Raw genomic sequence first — 21,182 nt, forward strand, 5'->3', positions numbered from 1 at the left:
ACAGTTCTCTTCCTCTGGAGAGCCCTGTCTAATCACATACCAAGTAAAACTCCTGGTGTCGTATCTGGCCCCAGGAAAGAGAATGAGGGCTCTGGGCCAAAGACTAACTGATATTTCCAGAAACTGTGGTTAAGCAAAACCTTATGCAGGCAGCTTTGACAAGAAACATAGCCACATACCCAACTATAACACTTCTATGTTCACTGTCCATGACATTTTCCAAGTTGGATTTGGATCAAGAGATGGACATAACAATCTAGTATCATCTTGCTTGTTCTCATCAAATGTTTAATTTCTCCATCTGGGGTGATAGGTTTGATGGATGATCACTGTGCTCAAAACTCAAGCATAAAACTGAACTGTTTGGAATGAAGCAATAGTTTCCCAAATTCCAAATGCCTTGAGAAGTGAAATTGATGGAAAGAGGAGGAACAGGATGTTGCAGGGGCCAAAGTTACCAATGAATCATGACAACAATGTATATTTCTAAAATGCTTCAAATACTGATTAGTTTCTTCCTTGGTACCATAACTTAATGAACGAGGACAGGCTTCTGGAGACCTTTATCCTGAGCCTCGATGCCCTAATATAGTTTACCAGAGCACTTACATGGTATTTGGGACCTAAGGCCAGATACTGGTAAAGTAGAACTTTTCTTTCCCTTTGCCACATCTCCTGAGTATATATCTCAGGGACCTCTTGGGGCAAAGGCTTGGGGATAGAGTTTGGGCCCTACAGGGGAGGGAGGAGAGAAGAAGGAAAGAAACAGCAGGATCTCCAAATACCATTAACATGAATTTGAGGATCAAGCTCTTCATAGATGAGTTCCAGGGAGGACATATCAGACCATGGCAACTTCTTACCCTTTGATTGCTTCCTTGTAGGAATAACATATCACCTACCACTCCTGAATGCTTCTTCTGCACAGATTCTATACTAGTCTCCAGGAAGAGGTTAGGAGCTATCCATGTTGACTCAGGGAGAGCCCTTCATCAATGTCATTACCATTCTGCTGTTTAAACTCTCTATGAGGAAGAGAGGGGTAGTTCCTGACAAAATGAATCTGGGATGGGGACTGAAAAGTTGCATGTCTAAAAAATTCCCCAAGTGATGTAACAGCTAACAATAAGTGAAATGCAGTCATGATGAGTCCAGCAGAGCCTTAAGGAAAGAATTGGCACTCCTCTAACACCAACTAGCAGAGTAAGTACCCTATATGGATTTTCTCTGTCACCTCTCTTTCTTTCTCTCTGCCACACATACTGCAAATCTCTTTACTTCATTTTCTTCAACTACTTAGCAGGGAAAGTTTCTGTAATTTTCAGTTAGGACACAAAATAAAAGGAACCCCTGGGAAATAGAATCCAACTGAAATGTATCAAGACAGCTGCAGCATTATCTTGGTTGCTGTCCCAGGGATGAACAGGTCCTCAGTGGGAAGTAATTTGCAACAATCTCATGACACCTCCAAGTGTGTGGTCATTCCATGTGCTCAGCACATGTTTGTGAGGAAGAAGTCTTCTCAGTTGCATCTCAGTAAGTAGGGTGCTCCCTAATGAGGGTCGAGGGTCCTCAGAGGGGAACCATCTCGTTCCAGTTCACAAACATCTCCAGAGAGTAGTGAGTTGCAGAGCTGGTCTTTTAAGGGCTTTGGGGGAAATTTGCATGAAAGGAAAAAAGCTCTGGCATGGATATTGGTAAGTGGCTACTAAAGAACTATCCACAGAGGTGCTCTGAGGAAGAATTCCTAGGTTTCCATCAGTAGAGGCACAGGCAACTGGAGAAGAGGGGCCTGGCTGGAATCTTGCTGTATGCCTTGATGAAGAGCTCCAACTCAACCTTAGGATAAAGCCTGGACCATAAGTGTTATAGTAGTCACCCCCCTTATTGGAGGGGGGTATTTTCAGATGCCCAGTGTATGTCTAAAACTGTACTAAATGCATACTGTTTTTTCCTATACATACACGCCTATGGTAAAGTTTAATTTATAAATTAGGCATAGATAAAGATAAACAACAATAGTTAATAATAAAGTGAAACAATCATAATAATACACCTTAATAAAAGTTATGTGAATGTGGTCTCTTTTCTCTCTCCAAATATCTTATTGTACTGTACTCACCTTTCTTGTGATGATGTGAGATAATAAAATGCTTACATGAGTTGAAGAAAGGTGAATGATGTGGGCTTCAAGTGAGACAGAGTGGGAGGGCATAGGATTGCATCATGCTAACCAGAATCACTACAATTTAAAACTTAGGAATTGTTTATTTCAGAAATTTTCCACTTAATATTCAACCTGTGGTTGGCCATGGGGAACTAAAACTATGGACAGCAAAACCACAGATAAGAAGTGACTACTGTGCAAACCATACATGGACAATGGGAGTAAGGCTGGAGGTCTAGAAATTGGAGCCAAGGAATGTAAGGATGGAAATATGAAATTTGGAGATAAAAAACAGTAAATTAGCAATAGTCACATTGAGAAAATAAGCCATTTCCCAGTGAATGAGTATTCCCAGAGGCCTCACAGAAAGGGCAGAGGAAAATGGACAAGCTGATCTTGGATGGCCTTTCTCATCCTAGTGGGTCTTTGGAACCAGAAGAAGCCTTAGCCAAGGGCAACCAACGTGGCACTTCTCAGCAGTACCAGTGTGGTTTTCCTATTGAACATGACTATTTTGGGTAAACTCTGTGGAAAGGATCCCAGCCACTAGAGAAAACTCAGAGCTGCCAATTTGGCCCAAGTCCCAAACTCCAGGTCCCCTTTGTTTCCTCCAAGCCCCCTTCCTTGTCCATCAGATCCCACCAACCCATTTTCTTTATATCACACAATGTACTGGAAGCATGAAAAGTGGAGAATCAATCACAGGAAAGCAAGAGACACTTCAGCAAAGAAGTGACTACTGGTTTTTGTCAGCTGAGTTGTCTTGGTGGTTTCCTGACACTTCCACTACCTACCAGTCTCCCAGACAGAGAAGCCAATTGACTTTTCCAGTTTCCCAGAGTGGAAAACTACCAGCACTAGCTGTGGGCCTTGCTGAGAGCTCCATCCATCCCAAGTCTGAGGAGAAGCAGCTGCCACCAGTCCCCAGCTTCCCAAGAATTATTTTTCATATCATCCTGCCAAGGTTGAGAATTTGAAAGGGCTGCTTGTTTCCCAATGTTTACTGTCTCACTACCAGCTCCAACCCACAAGTTCCCCATCAACGAGTGTCCTATATGCAGCTTCCAGGAAAACACACAGCACACGTGAGGCAAAGTATGGAGATCTGGCCCCTGGCCCTCTCTGGGAACACACAACTAGAGATTGTCGAGGTCAACTAGGGGCTCAAGTTGGTCTATGGTCTAAAGGAATAGCTGCAATCACAAAATTTTAGAGCCAGAAAGGGATCTTACGCTACCAACCCCTCCAATGTCTCCACATTAAATATCAGAACCTCTGAGGCACAGAAAGTGAAATGAATTCCTCAAGGACACACAGACAACCAGTGTAACCAGGATTGAAATTCAGGTCTACTGATCCCTGATTCTTTTTTCTTCAACCCCAGGACATAATGATCTAGTCCTTCCAATTCCAAAAAGAACAAGTCTAATCAAAGAAGTCATCCCCGATCCCCTGCTCCACATAGCCAGTTACTCACATTGATTCACTGTGCAGGTAATGGATCCTGTGAGGGGTCAAGCAAGATTATTTGTGTTCCTTATTTCAATCAGTAAGGCTATTCTTTGGACACATAGGTATATTACACTAAGACCTCTTTTCCCAAGTTGAAATCCCCTTAGGAATAATCCTTCATGATTGCAGTATTTTGGGAAACCCCAAATACTTTCCAGAAGCAAGCATTATAGAGCTCCGGGAAAGAAGTCCTTAAACTATAGTGAGTTTCAGGGTTTTGAGACATGGGTCAGACAACATGTTCTTCTTCCTGGTTAAGTGAGACAGTGAAGCCTTCATGGGAAAACAGTATATCTTTCCCCCAACAAGGAGGTAAGTGGAAAAGAAGCAACTGGGTAGCCAGGAAGGTCAAGAGTTGAGAGAAAAAGCAGGACGTGGTTTTGAGTCATAATAGGTCTATGCTTAAAACTTGATTCTGCCACTTTCAAATTGTAGAACCCAAAGACTAGTTACTAAATTCCATCTCTTCGTGAACTTCGTCTTCCTCCTCCTTAATAATCCTGCCAAGCAGGGGTGTTGTAAAGATTTTATATAATGTATACAAAGAACTTAATACACTTTATGGGATGTATTGGAACTCAATTCATGATATGTTTTGAAAGTGAAAGGAGGGGAATTATTTAAGTATCATCTTTACTCTTTTTAAAGAAATTCAGAAATTTTATGACATTACAAAGGTTATTTAAGCTTGCATTCTCAGTTTGATCATAATGTGACACTTGTTTATAGGAATGCTGCAAAATTCACGAGTTAATACATGTCAAAAACTTAGACCAGTACTGTTTAATAAAAGTTGGGTATTATTAATTATTTTTACTCTTGACTCATTCTAGTAAAATTTTGGTGTTGGCTTCAAAAGTTGCATAAGATAAAAAATAAAATAAAAATAGATGGAGAAATACGGGTTGAGGAAAAGAGAATAGGAATAGTAAGATAAGGTCAATATCTACCTTTTGATTCCATACTTTTGGCAGGTGATGGGATTTAACTTTGGCTCTAAGCTTCCTAGCAGTCAACTCAAAAAGTGAAACTTAACCAGTTAACATGAATCACAGTGATGACAAAGTAAAAGTTAACTTTCTATTTCTGTTTCTAGATGGAATACAGTTGCTTGAAGTAATCCGTGCTCCCCCTGAGAAAAACTGGAAAAGCCAGATAAAGTCTTAATTTACCTCTTCAAAGGCACCTGATCGCAATTGAGGCAATAAGAAAGTGGCGAAATGAAGACCTCCTAGAAGGCAGAATCTCGGAGAGGTGAGAGAACTTCTGCAACCACTTTTAGCCATGTGCCAGTTCAGGGCAAGGGCAACTGACTGACTCTGGTCATGGCACTAATAGAGGTTTGCTATGGGACAAAATCAGCAGGGCTATTGAAGATCCTGAATACATAGAGCATGAAACATTTATCTCATCCAGAACAGGTGCCAAATATTGGAGCTGAGTGGAACAGGAATGTAAAAACCTAAGAGTTCAGGACTTGCCAGGGAGTGAGAGCACATGAGTCTTTGAGAAGCACTGGCTGACCAAGAATTCAAGTTCACACTCCGCCAACTACATGGAGTGAAGATGTCTGCTGTGCCAAGTATGGGCAGATCCAGCTGTTTCAACCACTGGTCAGTCTGCATGTTGGGTTCACATCCTATTATCACTATTGAGCAAGTTCCTCAATAACAAAATCTATTGCCATTCTTAACATTTGCTAAAAGCAAACAAAATAAATTAAAATTATAGCCTTCACAAGTTATATTTGCCCTATCTCCACAACCAAGTTTCCTCCCATGCCAAGATGAATCATTTCTTAAGTTAGCAATGCTTGGAACCAGAAGGAACACTTCACTGTTAGACCTTAAATCTTTAATGCAGTTTACAACACTCGAAAGACAGAATCTGAATTCCTCCCTTGAAATGCCAAAAGTAAGAAATTTACATAAAATTTAAGCACATTTTCCTTTATTTATAACCATCAAAATACTCTATCTGTAGAGTTCTCCCTAGAACCCAGGAAATTAGGAATAAACACAGAGGCCTCACTCTTCCGTGCAGCCCAGGGCTACCCTAATTCTGCAGTGGGATGGGCTCTCACATCCCTTGGACATCAGAAAGCTAGACTCTCGTGCTGTGCATTAGTACCTAGCTCAGAGACCTCAGTTCATCGTCCACGTCTGCTTTTGCACTCTGCATTCAGTGTCCCCGTTATTTACAGGAATGACATTCCATGGCCTCCTTCTCAGCTTCCCAACATCTTTGCAAGACCAAGTCTCACCTGGCATAGTTTAGATTTTCTTTTGCAGAAAAATACAGAGAAGCTTGAGAGTTCCTTGACTTCCTTTCTTCTCTCTGTCTCCTCATTCCTAACGTTTGGTGCTTGCCTGTATAAGCTAAGCACTGCAATAGGTAATGGTCATGAGTACACTGAAGATCATCACCACAGCAAATAAAATAGAGGTCAAAGTCATGAATATCTCCAAATCAGGGGAAAAAATGCACATTTTTAACAACTTATCACCTCCCACTGAAGCCCATTAAAAAAGCTCAAACATTTAACTGCCTTAACTTTTGTTTTACTTTACTGTGTATGTGTCCAAACCACCAAAAATTCTGGGAGGCCTATCTTGCTACATCCATGCTCTTCAGAGAACTGCTAGCTAAAACCAAGAACTAGTGAACAATCACCCTATTCTCCTTAGAAAAAATATACTGTAATGGATATGCTCAGCCTGGGCACAGGGCCCTGAATCCCCTTGGAGTCAGGATGGCCAGAGTCCAGGAATGTTAGAAGACCTCATTCCCCACAAGAAACTAAAATCTCTCTTGGATACCACAGGAGATCATAATGGTTACTAGAAACTCCTTTTCTCTTTCCTCCCCCATCATCTGCTTGGTAGAAACTATTGTTTTGTGGTGTTTGGGTTATTTTAATTTTCTTCTCTTCCCCAAGCAACAAATTGCAGCTCAATATTTTTATATAATTTTCTAAAGCCCTTTCATATTCACTTACCACATTCACTCTTATCTCATTTGCCCCCCCCCCACAATAAACCTGTGAGGTGCAAAAAACAAAGTTATTGTGCCCATTTTAAAAGTGAGCATAGTGAGTACAATTTGGATTTTGCTTGTTCCCCAGGGGTCCATGTGTTGGGAGCTTGATCCCCAGTGTGGCAAAATAGGAGCTGACAGAACCGTTGTAAGGTGGGACCTAGTGAGAAGTCCTTAGGTCACTGAGAGTCCTACCCTCAGAAAGGATGAAGGAAATTCTCTTGGAACCCCATGGTAATTCCCAAGAGAGTTGTAATAAAAAGCATCAACCTGGCTTCACCCACATATCTGACTTCCTGATTACTCTCTCCTACATATGCTCTTGCTATCCACCCTAGCCTTGAACTTCCATAACTGTGAGCTAAACAAACCTATTTTCTTTATAAAGTTAGCCTCTCTTGGGCACTTCATTTTAGCAACAAATGGTTGACTAGTACATTGATTTACAGAGATTTATCTAAAGTCACAAAGCTAGATAGTGACAGAGCTGAAACTAGAATCTCAGTCTCTTGATTTCCATTATCATGGTCTATTCACCACACCATATTGTTGCCACACCATGCTGATAGCATACAGTTTCCCACTGTCCCCAAGGGTGAAGAAGAATCACCGACTGGGGGAATAATCTGGAAAGAGGGCTCTTGGAAGTTTATTACCTAATTAAACCTTACAAAATCCTGATCCTAAGATACATTGAAATATAATAACCAAAGAAACCTGCATCCTGGGAAGGAAGATTCATCATAGCATAACAGAGAGTGAAGACAAGACCTTCGACCAAGAAATACTTGGTACACACTGAGGATCCAAAATTATGTGACTCCAGTTTTTAGTGCCACCTTAACCCCACCTTTGCCCTCATAACCCTCCTCTTGATAACTATCCCCATCCTCCTGTTTTTCCATTTGTGCCTCTGTGTCTTTTCTTAAATTCAAATGCTTTCTTTTCTCTTTTTCGCTTGACCTGAAAAATTCTGCTCTAGCTCATTGTCATGTCTTAGTATTTAAACCAACAAAACACTAGAGACTTGACCTACTTAGGCAACATGGAACATAAATATGAATATATAAATATACTGTATATCTTTACGCTATGGGCTGCAAGGCCCTGGAGTTATTGTCAGCTTTCAGGAAAGGCACTGGTAAGCAGGGATGAGAAGCAACAGTGATACCTGGTCCTAGATGCTCCAATGCTAGGTCACCATGTCTGTTCCACCAATATAGTCATCTTCCTATAGACTCTTGGTCTTTCAACATGGTGAGCACTGAGCAAACCTGAGCTCTGTGGGTAGTGGTACCTCCTGAGAAGTCCAAGAAATTGATCTTGTATGGTATTGTCTCTGCAATCCTATGATGATGCACCTGGCCCCAAGGCTTAGTCTAGGACTCCATGGGCCTCTGCTCCTACTGAACTACAGAAAAATGAAACTCTTTTCCCCTCTTACATTAGTTCCAACTCAGCTTTTATAAGCCAGGGCACTGGGCCTTTTACAAGCTAGGGATCTGGGCCTTGATGTACAAAACAACAGGGTACAAGTAAAGTTTTAGAGCATGGACTACTGAATGAAAATCTGTGCTTCTGCAACAAATGTACTTAGAACTCTTTTATCCTAAGATGTAAAATCCAAGACGTCTGAGAAATATTTCCCAGAAGAAAAGAAAATAGTTTAAAGTATAGTCTAAATAATTAATTTAAAATATAGAAGACAGTATAGCATAATGTTCATCATAGTACAATCTATAAAATTAAGGAAAAGGACAGAAGATCCAACACCTACTAATCACAGTCCATGTGCCTGAGGCTATTCTAGGTCCTCTGCCTGTGTTCTCTTCATCTTCACAACTCCCTTACGGTAGTAGCCAGTGATAGATGAGAAAACTGAAGTTCAGAGAATCTGAAAATCTGTCCAATCTCACCCAACTAGTAGGTGGCAGAGACTAGATCCAAAGTTAGGACTCACAATAGTCTTTCCAAGGACATTTCCTCCTGTGATTCATCTGTAACCTCAGTTTCCTCATTTGTGAAAGACTAGATTAAATCATTCCTAGGTTTTTGGGGAACTAGTGACACAGTCCTTTGAATATCTAATAACAGAGAACTTCTCCTTTGGAAAATGCACTTTTGCTTCCACACATTAAGTTAGAAATTCAATTTCATGGTATTCAGAGGCCCTGGTACCCAGACACATACCTCTGTCTGTAGACTCTAAGGCTTCTATGCATTGACATTCTGTGGGTCTCACGAATGCCTCCTCAGGAGGCAGTAGAACACAGAGGTCAAGAGCATCTTGCTAGAGGTGAATAGAATGCCAATTCTGCCACTCTGCTTCTTGTAAAACCTTGAGTTGGTTACTTAACAAATATTAATGGGATTCAATTCCTCCTCCATGAAAGTATAATAATAATACTACCTACTCATGAGATTATTCTGAAGTTCAAACTTAGTGATACACTTAAAGTGGTACAGGAATGTATTAAACGCTCATTAAATATTAGTGAATGCTTTTCTTTGAGATTTGCATTCTTTTTATTCCTACTTGGTATAATCAAAGGAGCTCAAGGGTCAGTTGAGCTTCTGTTATCCCTAGAAAAAGATCCTTTTACTGGCAGGAAAGATACCAGAGGCCACCATCAGGCTAGACTCTACAAACAAACATGAAAGTAAGGAAGAGCCTATCTGAATGGCATCTAACATGGCTCATTTAAGAGAAATTCATCCAAGGAGGTCTTTTCCTGGCCTTTTATCTCCCTCCCAGGGCCATGCTCAAACCATCACATGCAGAGGCAGAGAGATTATATGTGTGTGTGTCTGTGTGTGTGTGTGTGTGTGTGTGAGAGAGAGAGAGAGAGAGACAGAAAAAGACAGAGACAGAGAAACCTAAGACCAGCACATTCTCATAAACAGAGGAGGCCATTTAAATTCTCTCAGCACATCTCTGGGACATGAATGATGAGAACCCTGAGAAACAAAAGTGATTTTCCAATTTGGAAATGTGTGTAGATGAAGCAACATGTATCACCCTTAATGGAAGACAAGGGTGAAGGATAAAGGAGCAACTTGGTGTAAGGGGGAACCAGAGCTTCAATTTCTTTGAGAGAGTGAGTTGGTCCTGAAGACTTCTTGCTCCAACCTTCCTCATGTAGCATGTTGATTAGAATAAGGTTCCAGGTGTGAGCTCAATATGCTCTGTCTTTGGCCTTAGCCTGCTCCTCAAACTTAATTGCCTGTCACCTCCTCCATAGGTGTACATTATAAGTTACAGAAAGGCAAGCATGAGGTTGCCAGGCATACAGAATTTTTAGAGGAAGGTCATTTCCTTAAGTCACTTCCTGAGGGGTAAGGTGATGTGACAGAATGAACTTAGTGTTAGGGAACATATAGCACTGGGTCTTTGTCTCCACTTAACCATTAGCTAGTTGTATGATCATGGGCAAATCACTCATATGCTTTGACTCCAGCTCCTCTGTTTGTAAAATAAAGAATAGTCAATAACTTTAATTGCCTAGACCTTAAGAACTCACTGGAGTGTGGAATTGATGCTGCAAAAAATAAAATTTCCCAATGATAAATTTGGGGCCAAGAGGAAAACAGCTCCTCCTTTTCAGGTTCCAAATCCTGAATGTCTTTGCCACTTCTTTCAAAGTGGGAACATTCTGTACACCAAAGGAGCCACCCCCATGCCCCAGGGCTCTGAACGTGTAGCAAGTTACTGCTTCCAATGAGGGAAAAGTGTGGTGTGAAAATGGGTGTGGCACAGGTCCTTCCCTGGATTTGTGCCTAAATGCCGTGTTTGCCTTTTTGTCCCTTTCCCACGCACAAGAATTGTTACAGGCAAAGTCAGGAATGAGTCCAACTGTCCCTGTGCTCTGTATACACAGAAGCTTTCTGGTTGGCTGATTTGGTCCCCAAGACCTCAAACTCCTAACTCTAAGTTTTCGGGATAATCAGATTACTTCTATTTTTTCTCCTACCTGGAAAAGCAGAAGGTATGGGGACCCCACTGGCCATTGAAACAATGGTTCTATACCCTCTGGGGAAAGGTAACCTTGGTGGCTACACAAATAACCTCTAAAAGACCAGTGTATTCTTGTGTATGACTGTCACAAAGAGGTACCCTCAGCTCTCCTATCAAGTCCAGTATCCCCAGCCCAAGTTGGAAATAAAAGGAAAGGTGACCCAAGGACCCTACAAGGAGATGGGAAAACAGACCCTCTAGATCTCTAAGTCATCATCTTCTACCAGGCAGCCACACCTATACCTCTCCCTCCTCCTAGCCAATGCCTGTGCTATTTCTTCTGCCTGAAATGCCTTTTCTTGGCTCCACCTCTAGAGCAAAAGTTTCCTGGGAACATATTGGCTTCTCATACTATGAAGTTCATGCAGATTGCACTTAAGTGGGATTTCTATATCAAACCTGTCACTAGGGGGTATTTTAGGGCTTAAATTCTTTTAAAAAATATTCATCAGCCATCTCCTATATTCTTAGTATGAATGGCAAGATTCCCCTGAAGTTCAGACTTCAGGTCTTGAGCCTGGTAGGTGGTAGGGAGTTGGGGACAAGTGGCCTTTCCTACAAAGAATTGCCATGAGAGTTCAGGGTTGAAGCTTGAAGCCATTAAATCATCTAGTATGGGAAGTAAGGTTCCCACACCATAAAATCATAGCAATTTTGCAATAGAAAGGGTTTCATAGGTTACCTAATTCAACTTCATCTTACTGTAAGTGAAAAGATTAAGGAAGTACAAAGAGATATATAATAATTTCTTCAACAAGGATAATAACTAAAGTTGAGTAAGTTGTTAATAAGTAAGCTAAATATTTTTCTAAATGAACTTCAAATCATTCATCAAACTCTTCTAATCATATCCAAATTATATGCTGATTTGTAGAAATGATTTTTAAAAGTTGTTAGCATAATTATTTGTTTGACATATATGCTATTCTCTAAATGATACTCCCAAATTATGATTTGACATATGAAGTTGCCACAAATCCTTCTAATAACTTCTCCATCAGACTGACAGACATTAAGTTTACATTTCTAGTACATGGTTGAGGCTGAAAGAGAACTAGCACACTGCGCACACCTCAGGACTGGGTAAACACACATGCCTCTCAGCATTTCCCAGGGAGACCTTCAGAGCCTATGCTGTACCCTCCTCTGACCACTTTCAAACTTTCAACACTGCCATTACTGGAAATGCCACTAGTATCACCTGCCTACCCAGTACTTTGCCAAAGCTCAGATGCATTGTGCCCTGGGCAGCTGTCTATATCACACTACCACTGCATGGGATGAGACCTGTAAGACTTACAGTCTCAAGCAGTAGAGAAGTTCTTGAAATAGCAACAAGATTATTCATCTTGTCTTGATGTCTGCTGACTTTTTTATTATTATTCATTTATTTACATGTACGTACATTGTTTGGGTCAACTCTCCCCCCCACCCCACCTCGCTTCTAGGCAGAACCTGTTCTGCCCTTCTGCTGATTTTTCTAGATTAATATTTTGACATTTCAATCTGTCTACTGCCAACTGAGTCATGCTACTGAAAGTTCATTGACCAGTAGCCATTGTGAAATCATTGACAATGAGCTTAAACTAATGGGTTTGTTTTATTTTACATTATTAATTGAATCTAATGTTTAGCACAGTTATTATTAATGAATATTTTATATTCAAGAATCAATTAAAATATATTCCAATACTTTAACAATATGCTGTATAGTATAATCGAAGTCTCCGGACTAAAGTTCCATTTGTTATACCATGTAACCAATCTAACTGGCCAAGAATTTAGTCTGTCTTTGAGTACCTTCTGCTACTTTTCAGTACTCTCAGTCTTTCAGCAAATATCAATAAGAACTCCTATAGAGTGGTCCTTAAGTCAATGTTATTTACCTACCTGTTTATTATACATCAACCTTATATTACCTACTCTATGTCCAGCAATGTATGTGCAAGCAATACAACTCCATGAGTCCAAGCTTCATGACTAAACTCTTTAACACTGATGATGAATGGAAATTTCTTATATTCCTCAAATTCTTACTTGGGTTAACTTGGTAAAATAGAATAAGTGGCCAAGAGAAGGATTAACCCTTTGATATGTTCCATGATCCTGTAAAGATCTTTACAAATCAAGACCTCCATCTGTTTTACTCTGGCAGAAAGAATCAACAGAAATATACGACACCAGAAATAGGAGGGAGGGATTACTATGACTGTTTTCTGTCTTCAAATAGCCTATTCCTTTCTCCAGAACAACAGCATGTATTCTAACACAGAAGGCTAACTCATTCTCCTGGTTTAATCATTTAAATGCCTAAATGGCCTGCCAGTGTCTGTGAACATGCTAAGTACCAAAACATCCTACTATTCTATGCATTCCCATCACTTTTCCTTAGAGCTAAACACAAGGAAAATGTAGGAGGAGGCAACCAAACCTCAGCCGTTGGGTGAGGGGAATACAGAACAGAAAAATGAAGAGATGTACTAGCTAAGCTTACTACAAAAAAGAATCAAGATGCTGAATTTATTCAACCAATAATTCTTTGATTTTTAGGAAGTTTGTATCAAATTTCCTATTGCAGGTATAAAAAATGGCCCATAAACATGGAATTTTTGTGAAGAGAAAGTGAACATTTTCACAAATTTACCCATATGCCATGAAAAGGATGAAATGAAAGTGCTCTCTAAATATAGCTAAGTAACTAAATTCTTTATAATATTGTGAGATGGAAAACTCTTTGGCATTGTGCAGAAAAACACATCACATGTTACATATGACCCAGAAATTCCATTTGTAAATATAAACCCCAGAAAACTGAGTATATATCTTTATCACAAATTCTATACAAGAATATAGGAGCCTTATTCATCATGGGCTTAAGTGGAAACTAACTAATTTTCCATCAATAACAGACTGGCTAAATAAAATATTCAAAGTCATATTATACAACAGTGAAGATGGACAGTCAACAACTGCATGCAATAAAAAGATAAATATCATAAAAATATTGAGTCAAAGAAACAACAGGCAGCGTACTTATACATCATATGACTCCACTTATATAAAGTAGAAAGCAGGCAAAACCAATCTGTCTTCCTAGAAACCAGTATAATGGTTACCTTTGGGGTGAGGTGGGGATAAGCAACAGGAAGGGAGCATGAGAAGTGTTCTTAATTGATGAAAATGTTCTGTTTCCTGATCTGGTACTATTTAAACAATGTGTTCATTTGTAAAATTCATCAAATTGAACATTGAAGCTATATGTAAACTTTTAGGCTTATATTTGTGTAAGAATAAAAAAGGGCTCGAATTCTTCACTCATCCCTGTATCTTCCTTGTACTATGTAAATTTTTTATTTTCTTCCACTCTGACTCTGGGCATGGGCATATGACTTACTTTGACCAATGATATCTTAGCAAATATGATTCGAACAATGGCTTGAGAAAATGCTGTACATTCCTGCTTCTGCTCTTGTTCCTATGTAATTTCCATGAAACTATACTCAGGCAAGTCTGCTGGATGATAAAGCAGAGCACAGTCAAGTTGCCCCATTTATCTGAGCCAGGGCCATCCTAGATGAGCCAATAGCCAGCTGACTTCAAAATATGCAAGTAAACCAAAACAGACCAGACAGTAGTTCAACCAAACTATAAGTTCATAAGCAAAACAAATGTTTGTTTTAAGCCACTGAGCTATGAAAAGGTTGTTAAGTAGAATTATTATAAAATAGACCAATGATATAATCATGTACTTCAGGTTAAAGATGAAAAACGCTAAATAAAAAACTTTTGGTTTAAAAGATTCCTCTCACACATCGATTTTCAGCATGGTCGTGCACAATAGGAGAGATAGCCTGTCTGAGATACCATGGGACCAGTATCCCAAAAGAATAAGACATCCAAGTAAAAGTCAGGCCTAATACAGTCAGAAACAACTGATAAACTAACCTAGAGAAGTTCTCCAAGTCATCTAAAAGTTCATCTCCCAGAAAATGAAAAAGCAAATGGCTATTTCTTCTTCTTTCCATTAAAAAATGCACTTAACTCCACCCTACCCTGTATTAGAAACTCTTTCACAATATTCAACATGCTATATATGGAGAGAAAGTATATTACATTATGTTTGGCCATGGAGATAAAACAAGTGACCTTTTAGAACCCCTCAGCAGGACTTTTCCCAAAATGAGCATTGATGGGCTCAAACATTCAGCTGGTCTTCCAACATCTAGCTGAACAGTGGCTGTGTTACCTGGGTTAACCTGAGCTTTTGCAGAACTCAAGATAGGCAGCAGCAGAAGCAGCACCAGGGGCATTCTGGGAATCAGGATCATTTCGGAAGATGGTGTTGGAACTGGAGCCTGTAGCCCACCAATAATTCAAAGAAACAGAAAGAGAAGGAGAAGAGATAAGTAAGTCAGACACCACCAACATGAGTAAGCACAATTTTCACAGCTAATTTTGTGTTCTTGTAGTGTTTATTTCTATATTTAGAACTTTAAATCATAGACTTTGGGAGTGAAATGGTACATTCAATAACATCCTAATACAAGAATTTTCAAATCCTAATTAGACTGTATACTCATGGAATTTGAATCAACAAAATTATAGTCAGGTAACAATGTTTTAGTGAGGTAAATACCCTATGGTGAATAATGGCCAAATAAAACATATTTATGATGTTAACTGATGTTTTCATAATTTCAATATTGATTCCAATGTTAAACCAAGAAAAACATTCAATAATTTTAATTTGTTTGCCTTTCAAAATATGTAAGCTCAAATAATCCAATTAATAAATGGCAAATGAACAGTTTTCAGAAGAAGTATAAATGCTTAATAAGTGTATGAAGCAATGTTCAACATCCTAAGTCATAAAGAAAATGCAAATCAAAACTACACTAAGATCCCACCTTACCCCAGTCAGATTAGCCATCATCAAGCAAACAAATGCCAACAAATACTGGCAAAGATGCAGGGAAAAATGAACTCTCATACACTATTGGCACGAATGTAAATTAGTGCAGCAACTATAGAAATCAATATGGAGGTTCCTCAAAAAAATAAAGCTAGACCTACCTTATGACCCTACCATACCACACTTGGGTATATATCCAAAGGCATATAAATCAATATACAAGAGAAATACCTGTGTACTCATGCTTATTGCAGCTTTCCTCACAATAGTCAAACTGTCGGTGCCCAACAACCGATCAATGGATTTTAAAAATATGGTATATATACCATGAAGCCACACTCCAGCCATAAAGATAAATAAAGTCCTTTGCAGAAAAATGGATAGAGCTGGAGATCACCAAGCTGAGCAAGATAACCCAATTTCAAAAAGCCAAATGTGCATGTTATTACTCATTTGTGGAAGCTAGACCTAAAATGGTGACAGTAGTACTAGTAGTAGTAATAATAATAATAATGGGTCATGAATGTATATATGGAGGACCGTCAGGGGATTGGTGGGAGGGGGAGGGGAAAGAAAGGATGCTGAGTAGTGAGGAGGATGGAAGTATGCTGCATGTATGCATATGAAGACAGCATAATGAAATCCACAAGCCTGTATGAAAGTGGGGGGACGAGGAGGAGGGGAACGGGGATATAATGGACAGGGTGAACTTGTTTGAGGTATACTGTATGCATGTATAGAATTATCACAATGAAACCCCTCATATTATTATTATATGATAAACCAAAGTTAAAATTTTTAAAGATAAACTTAAAAATGAAAAATACATATAAGTTCAATATTTATCCTGATTCATTAGCTCTGGGTGATATGTGGGATTATGTGGTTTTTATTTTCCTCAGAATGATCATGTGATAATGAATTAGATATGGACATATCAGAATGAACTCATATTTAGCTTACTAAAGTTTCATGTAGTAAGTAAATACGGAAATATTTATTGACATTTGTATATGTACAGGTTAGTATATGTACATGTCTATATACTCCTTGCTCTATCAACTAAGAGGTTCCAAAAGCAATGACATCCTGGTAATGAGTACACAGTGACAATGAGCAAACTTACTGCCCAGATCTTGGTTTCTAATACCATTCTCCAATAAAAGGAACCAGGGTTCCTTGGAAAAAATGACTGATTCGAGAACTAGATCAGGAAATATACAAGATGAACTTGAAGTATGTTTTAGTGCTAAGAATTGAGAAAGTGTACACACAAAAAATATGGAATATGTCAAAGGGACCCAGGAGCCAACTGAAAGTTCTCCAAGTAGCCAAAGTTAGAACAATTTGAACAATAAAATAAATAAAGTAGTATTGGATTATAACCCAGAGTATAAAATAAATATCCATGAGTCCAGGCTGATGTAAATAAATGACTGAATAAACAAATAGTGGAGAATAGACCATTTCCCATGCAAAAGAATTCCAAATAATTTATGTAGCTAATCTGCTTTTAAGGAGGTAAAAACATAGCTCTTCTGTCTTCCAACTCCTCAAATGTAATCTGCACATAACGACTTTCTAGCAAAGGGTACAGCATGGAAATGGAGAAAGAAAAAGAGTATGTTTTCAGTGTAGAAATCTGAGAGTTGGGTGATCAAGGATAACCACACTGTGAAGTCATAGTAACATCTAGGGTGTCCTTCCACAAAGATCACAAGTGCTGAGGCCCAGGACTGGCTTGGTTAATAATACTCTCTGAGTAGCATTTTGCAGAAGATTCTTACGTTCTCTCTCTGTGGCACCTTACTCAAGGATTACTGGTCATAACACTCTCCCCTCCATAACCTTTCATCAAAATACATGCTAAATTTGCCTATATTAGATCATCCTTACTATTGTTATAAAATTATCCATTTAATCACTGGCTTCATGGCTCATTCTTATACTGCCAAAGCAATACTTTACATTTGTACAAAGTATGTGCTCAAAAATGGTTTTTAACTGAACTATGTCAAAATTACTAGGTGCTCATAAAATTTTATCTCCTTTTTAAAACTGTTGTTTGGTTTCAGACTGCGAATCTCCAAAACCAGTGTTGATATTTTTGGCCTTGCTTAAAACTCAGGTGACCAGCAGCTAACAAATGCAGAAGGATCACAACACATCTAGAAGTACTATACCAAGTATGTCTAACATGTGCCAGGAACAAACACACATAATTTTCACAGTAACCCAATGATATTTATTTTTACCATTAAGGTAGCTGAGGAAAAAGAGGTTAAAACTGATCAGGTTCCTCAGCTGGTAAGTGACAAAACTAATGTACAAACCTAAGGTTTGTAGTAGTCTAAAATCCATGTGGTTTTGTTGGTGTTGGTACTGCTGCCGCTGTTCTCTTCATTGTTCCTTGTTCTTTTGTTTTTGATCTAACCTCTGCCCACCTCACCAGAATGAACTATTCTTCCTGCTCAACCATTCCACTTCAGTCACACTGGGGCTTCTTATATTTCTTTTCTCCATTTTCTTGAGGCCTCTGTCAAGAAGTCTACTTTCCTCTTTGTCTACTTCAAATCTCTATTCAATGGTCACTTCTTCATGACATATTCCTGGACCCCCTTGATTATTATATACAGTATAACATAATTTTTCTAGATAGAAATGATCACAGTTTCTAATTATATATGTATTGCTATGATTGTTTAATTAGTCTCTGCCCATAGCTCCATGTTTACTTTATATATTTTTATCTTTCAACACCTACCACAGTGTGTGGTAAATATTTACAGAATGAATTAATGATTGCCTTAAGTCACATGTTCAGTGATTGCATCTGGCCATTCTATATTTTATAGTCTAAAAGGTGCTATCCCCAACACTTTTCTGCCTCTTTGAATGAGACTTTCTAAGTGTGTAGTATTTAGCAATGTGCACAGAACCCAAAGCACACAAGGATACATTCTGAGGAGATGGAAAGGCCCTTCTCTACTCACTTCTGTGATTAATAGCTTTTAAGACAAAAGTAAGAAAACACTATTCCTGATGACAAGCTATCAAAATCTTAAGAGTGATTTCTAACCACATTCAAGAGTTAGAAGTATGAGGGAAATATGTCCAATACCTCAAGAGACACTTATACTATTGAGAGATAGAATAAGTACACCTTGCATACGAACAGAGTAAAAGCAGAAACAGTTGAGAATTTCTGCTTATATCTTTCTGTTTTTAGAATGTTAGTCCTTACAAATGCATTACTTCATTGAGTCTTAAACACTCCTGTGGAGAGGAATTACCCTTTACAAAGTCAGAAAGTAAGGCCCCTTTATCCACAACCCAGACAGTTTTGCCTGGTCTGAGGACTGTTTCCCATTCATCATGCTAAGTATAGTTTGTTTCTTTACCTATCTGTCTATAAGTCAGACCTTATCATTCAGCATCGATTCCAGTTCCTCTGACTCCAAGGTCAGTGTCTCTATACCTACAGTCCAATACTTTGCAAGGAACATGTGGCTCAAAGAGAGTATGTCCTTTGTAGTACAGAATCTTATTTCCTCTTCACATTCAAAGTCCTCTTCCTTTGCCAGGGTAGATGAACACTCCAAACTGACTCCAGAAGAAACCATGGCTCAGAACCTCCTATAAACTTTGCAAGATCTGATGGGAGATGGTTGACTCTTCATCTCAGGACTGCCTACACCAGGATGCGGACAGGCCATGTGTTAAAGTTATCAGGAGATGAGGAAGCAAAATAGAAGGTCAGATGGTAGCATCCACACCTAGAAGTTAGCAGCTCTCCAGGAGTAAAAAACAAACAAGAATCTGGGAAGTCCAAATTCTTACAACTTATGTTGGAACTTGGAAGAGCTCCTAACAGCCTCTCTCTGAGGCAAAATCAGGGCCAGATCACAGTGAAAGATCAAGACACCAGCACATCTGCTTTGCAGAAAACTCACTCCACGTCAGTCCTGGGTCTCCTGCAGCTCTAGGTTATTTACCCTGAGACCACACTCTCTTTTCCAACTACCTTAGTAAGTCAGAGAATTTCCCTAGTAAAACTTGTGTAACAAGTTTTACTCCAGTGAACAGGTAGGGGATAGAGACAAGTGCTGATATCATTTTTGAGGTGCTCAGTGAAAAAGGGTAAGCAGAAAGTTAAGATCTCCCTCTTGTCTGGTTCACATGTCCAATAATCTCAGAGCAAGGCCTGGACCACAGTCCTTCAGTGGTCCAAAGCATATAGAACTGAATATACATGATAGATGAGACAGTCAGATTTAGATGATGTACATATGGGTACAAATTTGTTTCTTTTTAGAAACACCTTTATAAATGTAACTTTGATAGATAATATTTATTTGGAAAAATAGCCCATAACTTGGAAGGTAAGAACAGGCAACTCTTGGGATCTTTTGCCCTAACAAAAAGGAAAGTGTTAATACCTCTGATCTTCCCAAGCCCCTTACAGTGAGAATAATTCAAAGATAACAGAGTTCTTTTTCTCCATGTCTGAATATTGGCAAAACACCTCTTTTGCTCTGAAGCATAACTAAAGGTATATCCCATCTTAAGAAATGTCTGAACTTACCATAAATCATGAACTGTTTATCCTCATTACAGAATAGCTCTTTGCAAAACGATTCAATGCTGGGTAACTCTGAATAACAAATCCCACACAGTACATTTAAAATAACATTCAGTATACAAAAATGTTCCATCTACTTACCAAACTCATAAATCATTGAGTGAGCAGCCAAACACTACAAAATAATTCTTCACTTTACAAAAGGATCCAGTGCTGGGGGCCTTCAAATAGCAAATCCTTTCAGTACATTTAAAACATGATTCAATACACCAAAATCAAATTTATACCCAACTTTTCAGGAATGCAGCTTATGTACAAAGCAGGGATTGTCTCATTTGGCAGGTAGTCATTCTTCCCAGACCATCTGTTTTCCCAGACCCCAAAGCTAGGGACAATCTGAGGTGATCCCAACTTCATTGTGGAATATTAATTCACAGATTTCCCTCTGCGATCTTGACACTGAGCATGCGACAGGGACCAGAGAGGAAGTTACTAGTCCTGAACAATCTGCTCTGTCCTGCAGCTCAGGCCCCTCCACCAAAACACAGATTGGCCTTCCCTGAAGGAAAGGGTGGGGCCCTGGAAAGGCTGGAGTGTAAGAGGAAATGAGATAAAGGGACTTGGGTCAAGTTAGATCAGGCACACTGTGTGTGTGTGTGTGTGTGTGTGTGTGTGTGTCTGTGTGTCTGTGTGTGTCTGTGTCTGTGTCTGTGTGTATATCTGTGTGTGTGTGTCTGTGTGTCTGTGTCTGTCTGTCTGTGTATGGCACTTATATACATGTATGTGGACAATTAGGCTTTGGTGAGGAGACAAAACTCCACATGCTTTAAGGCTATATATTAAATTCAGGAACCGTTCAGGGCATTCAAAACTTGTTTTTCTTCTCTGTTGAGTCATTTTCATTTCAGATTCAACAAATATGAAGAGTAATCTTTGGAGTATTTCATATTCAGCAAAC

General features: G+C 39.2%; 1 protein-coding gene across 8 annotated transcripts in view; it reads right to left on the minus strand.

The window, feature by feature from the left end:
* Ddr2 (discoidin domain receptor tyrosine kinase 2) overlaps nucleotides 1-21,182 on the minus strand; it is a 126,783-nt gene that overhangs the window by 37,746 nt on the left and 67,855 nt on the right. For 6 of the 8 annotated variants that reach the window (XM_074047625.1, XM_074047624.1, XM_074047623.1 and 3 more), the window contains one exon: nucleotides 14,977-15,085. The exons of 1 other annotated variant lie outside the window; for it this stretch is intronic. In XM_074047625.1, coding sequence (XP_073903726.1) covers nucleotides 14,977-15,085 — 109 coding nt within the window. Of the gene's footprint in view, nucleotides 1-14,976; nucleotides 15,086-20,365; nucleotides 21,127-21,182 lie in introns of those variants that run through there. One more of the 8 variants, XM_074047622.1, reaches the window with a different exon arrangement.

The sequence above is a fragment of the Castor canadensis genome, chromosome 11 (genome assembly GCF_047511655.1).
Source record: "Castor canadensis chromosome 11, mCasCan1.hap1v2, whole genome shotgun sequence".
In the NCBI taxonomy this organism is placed as follows: domain Eukaryota; kingdom Metazoa; phylum Chordata; class Mammalia; order Rodentia; family Castoridae; genus Castor; species Castor canadensis.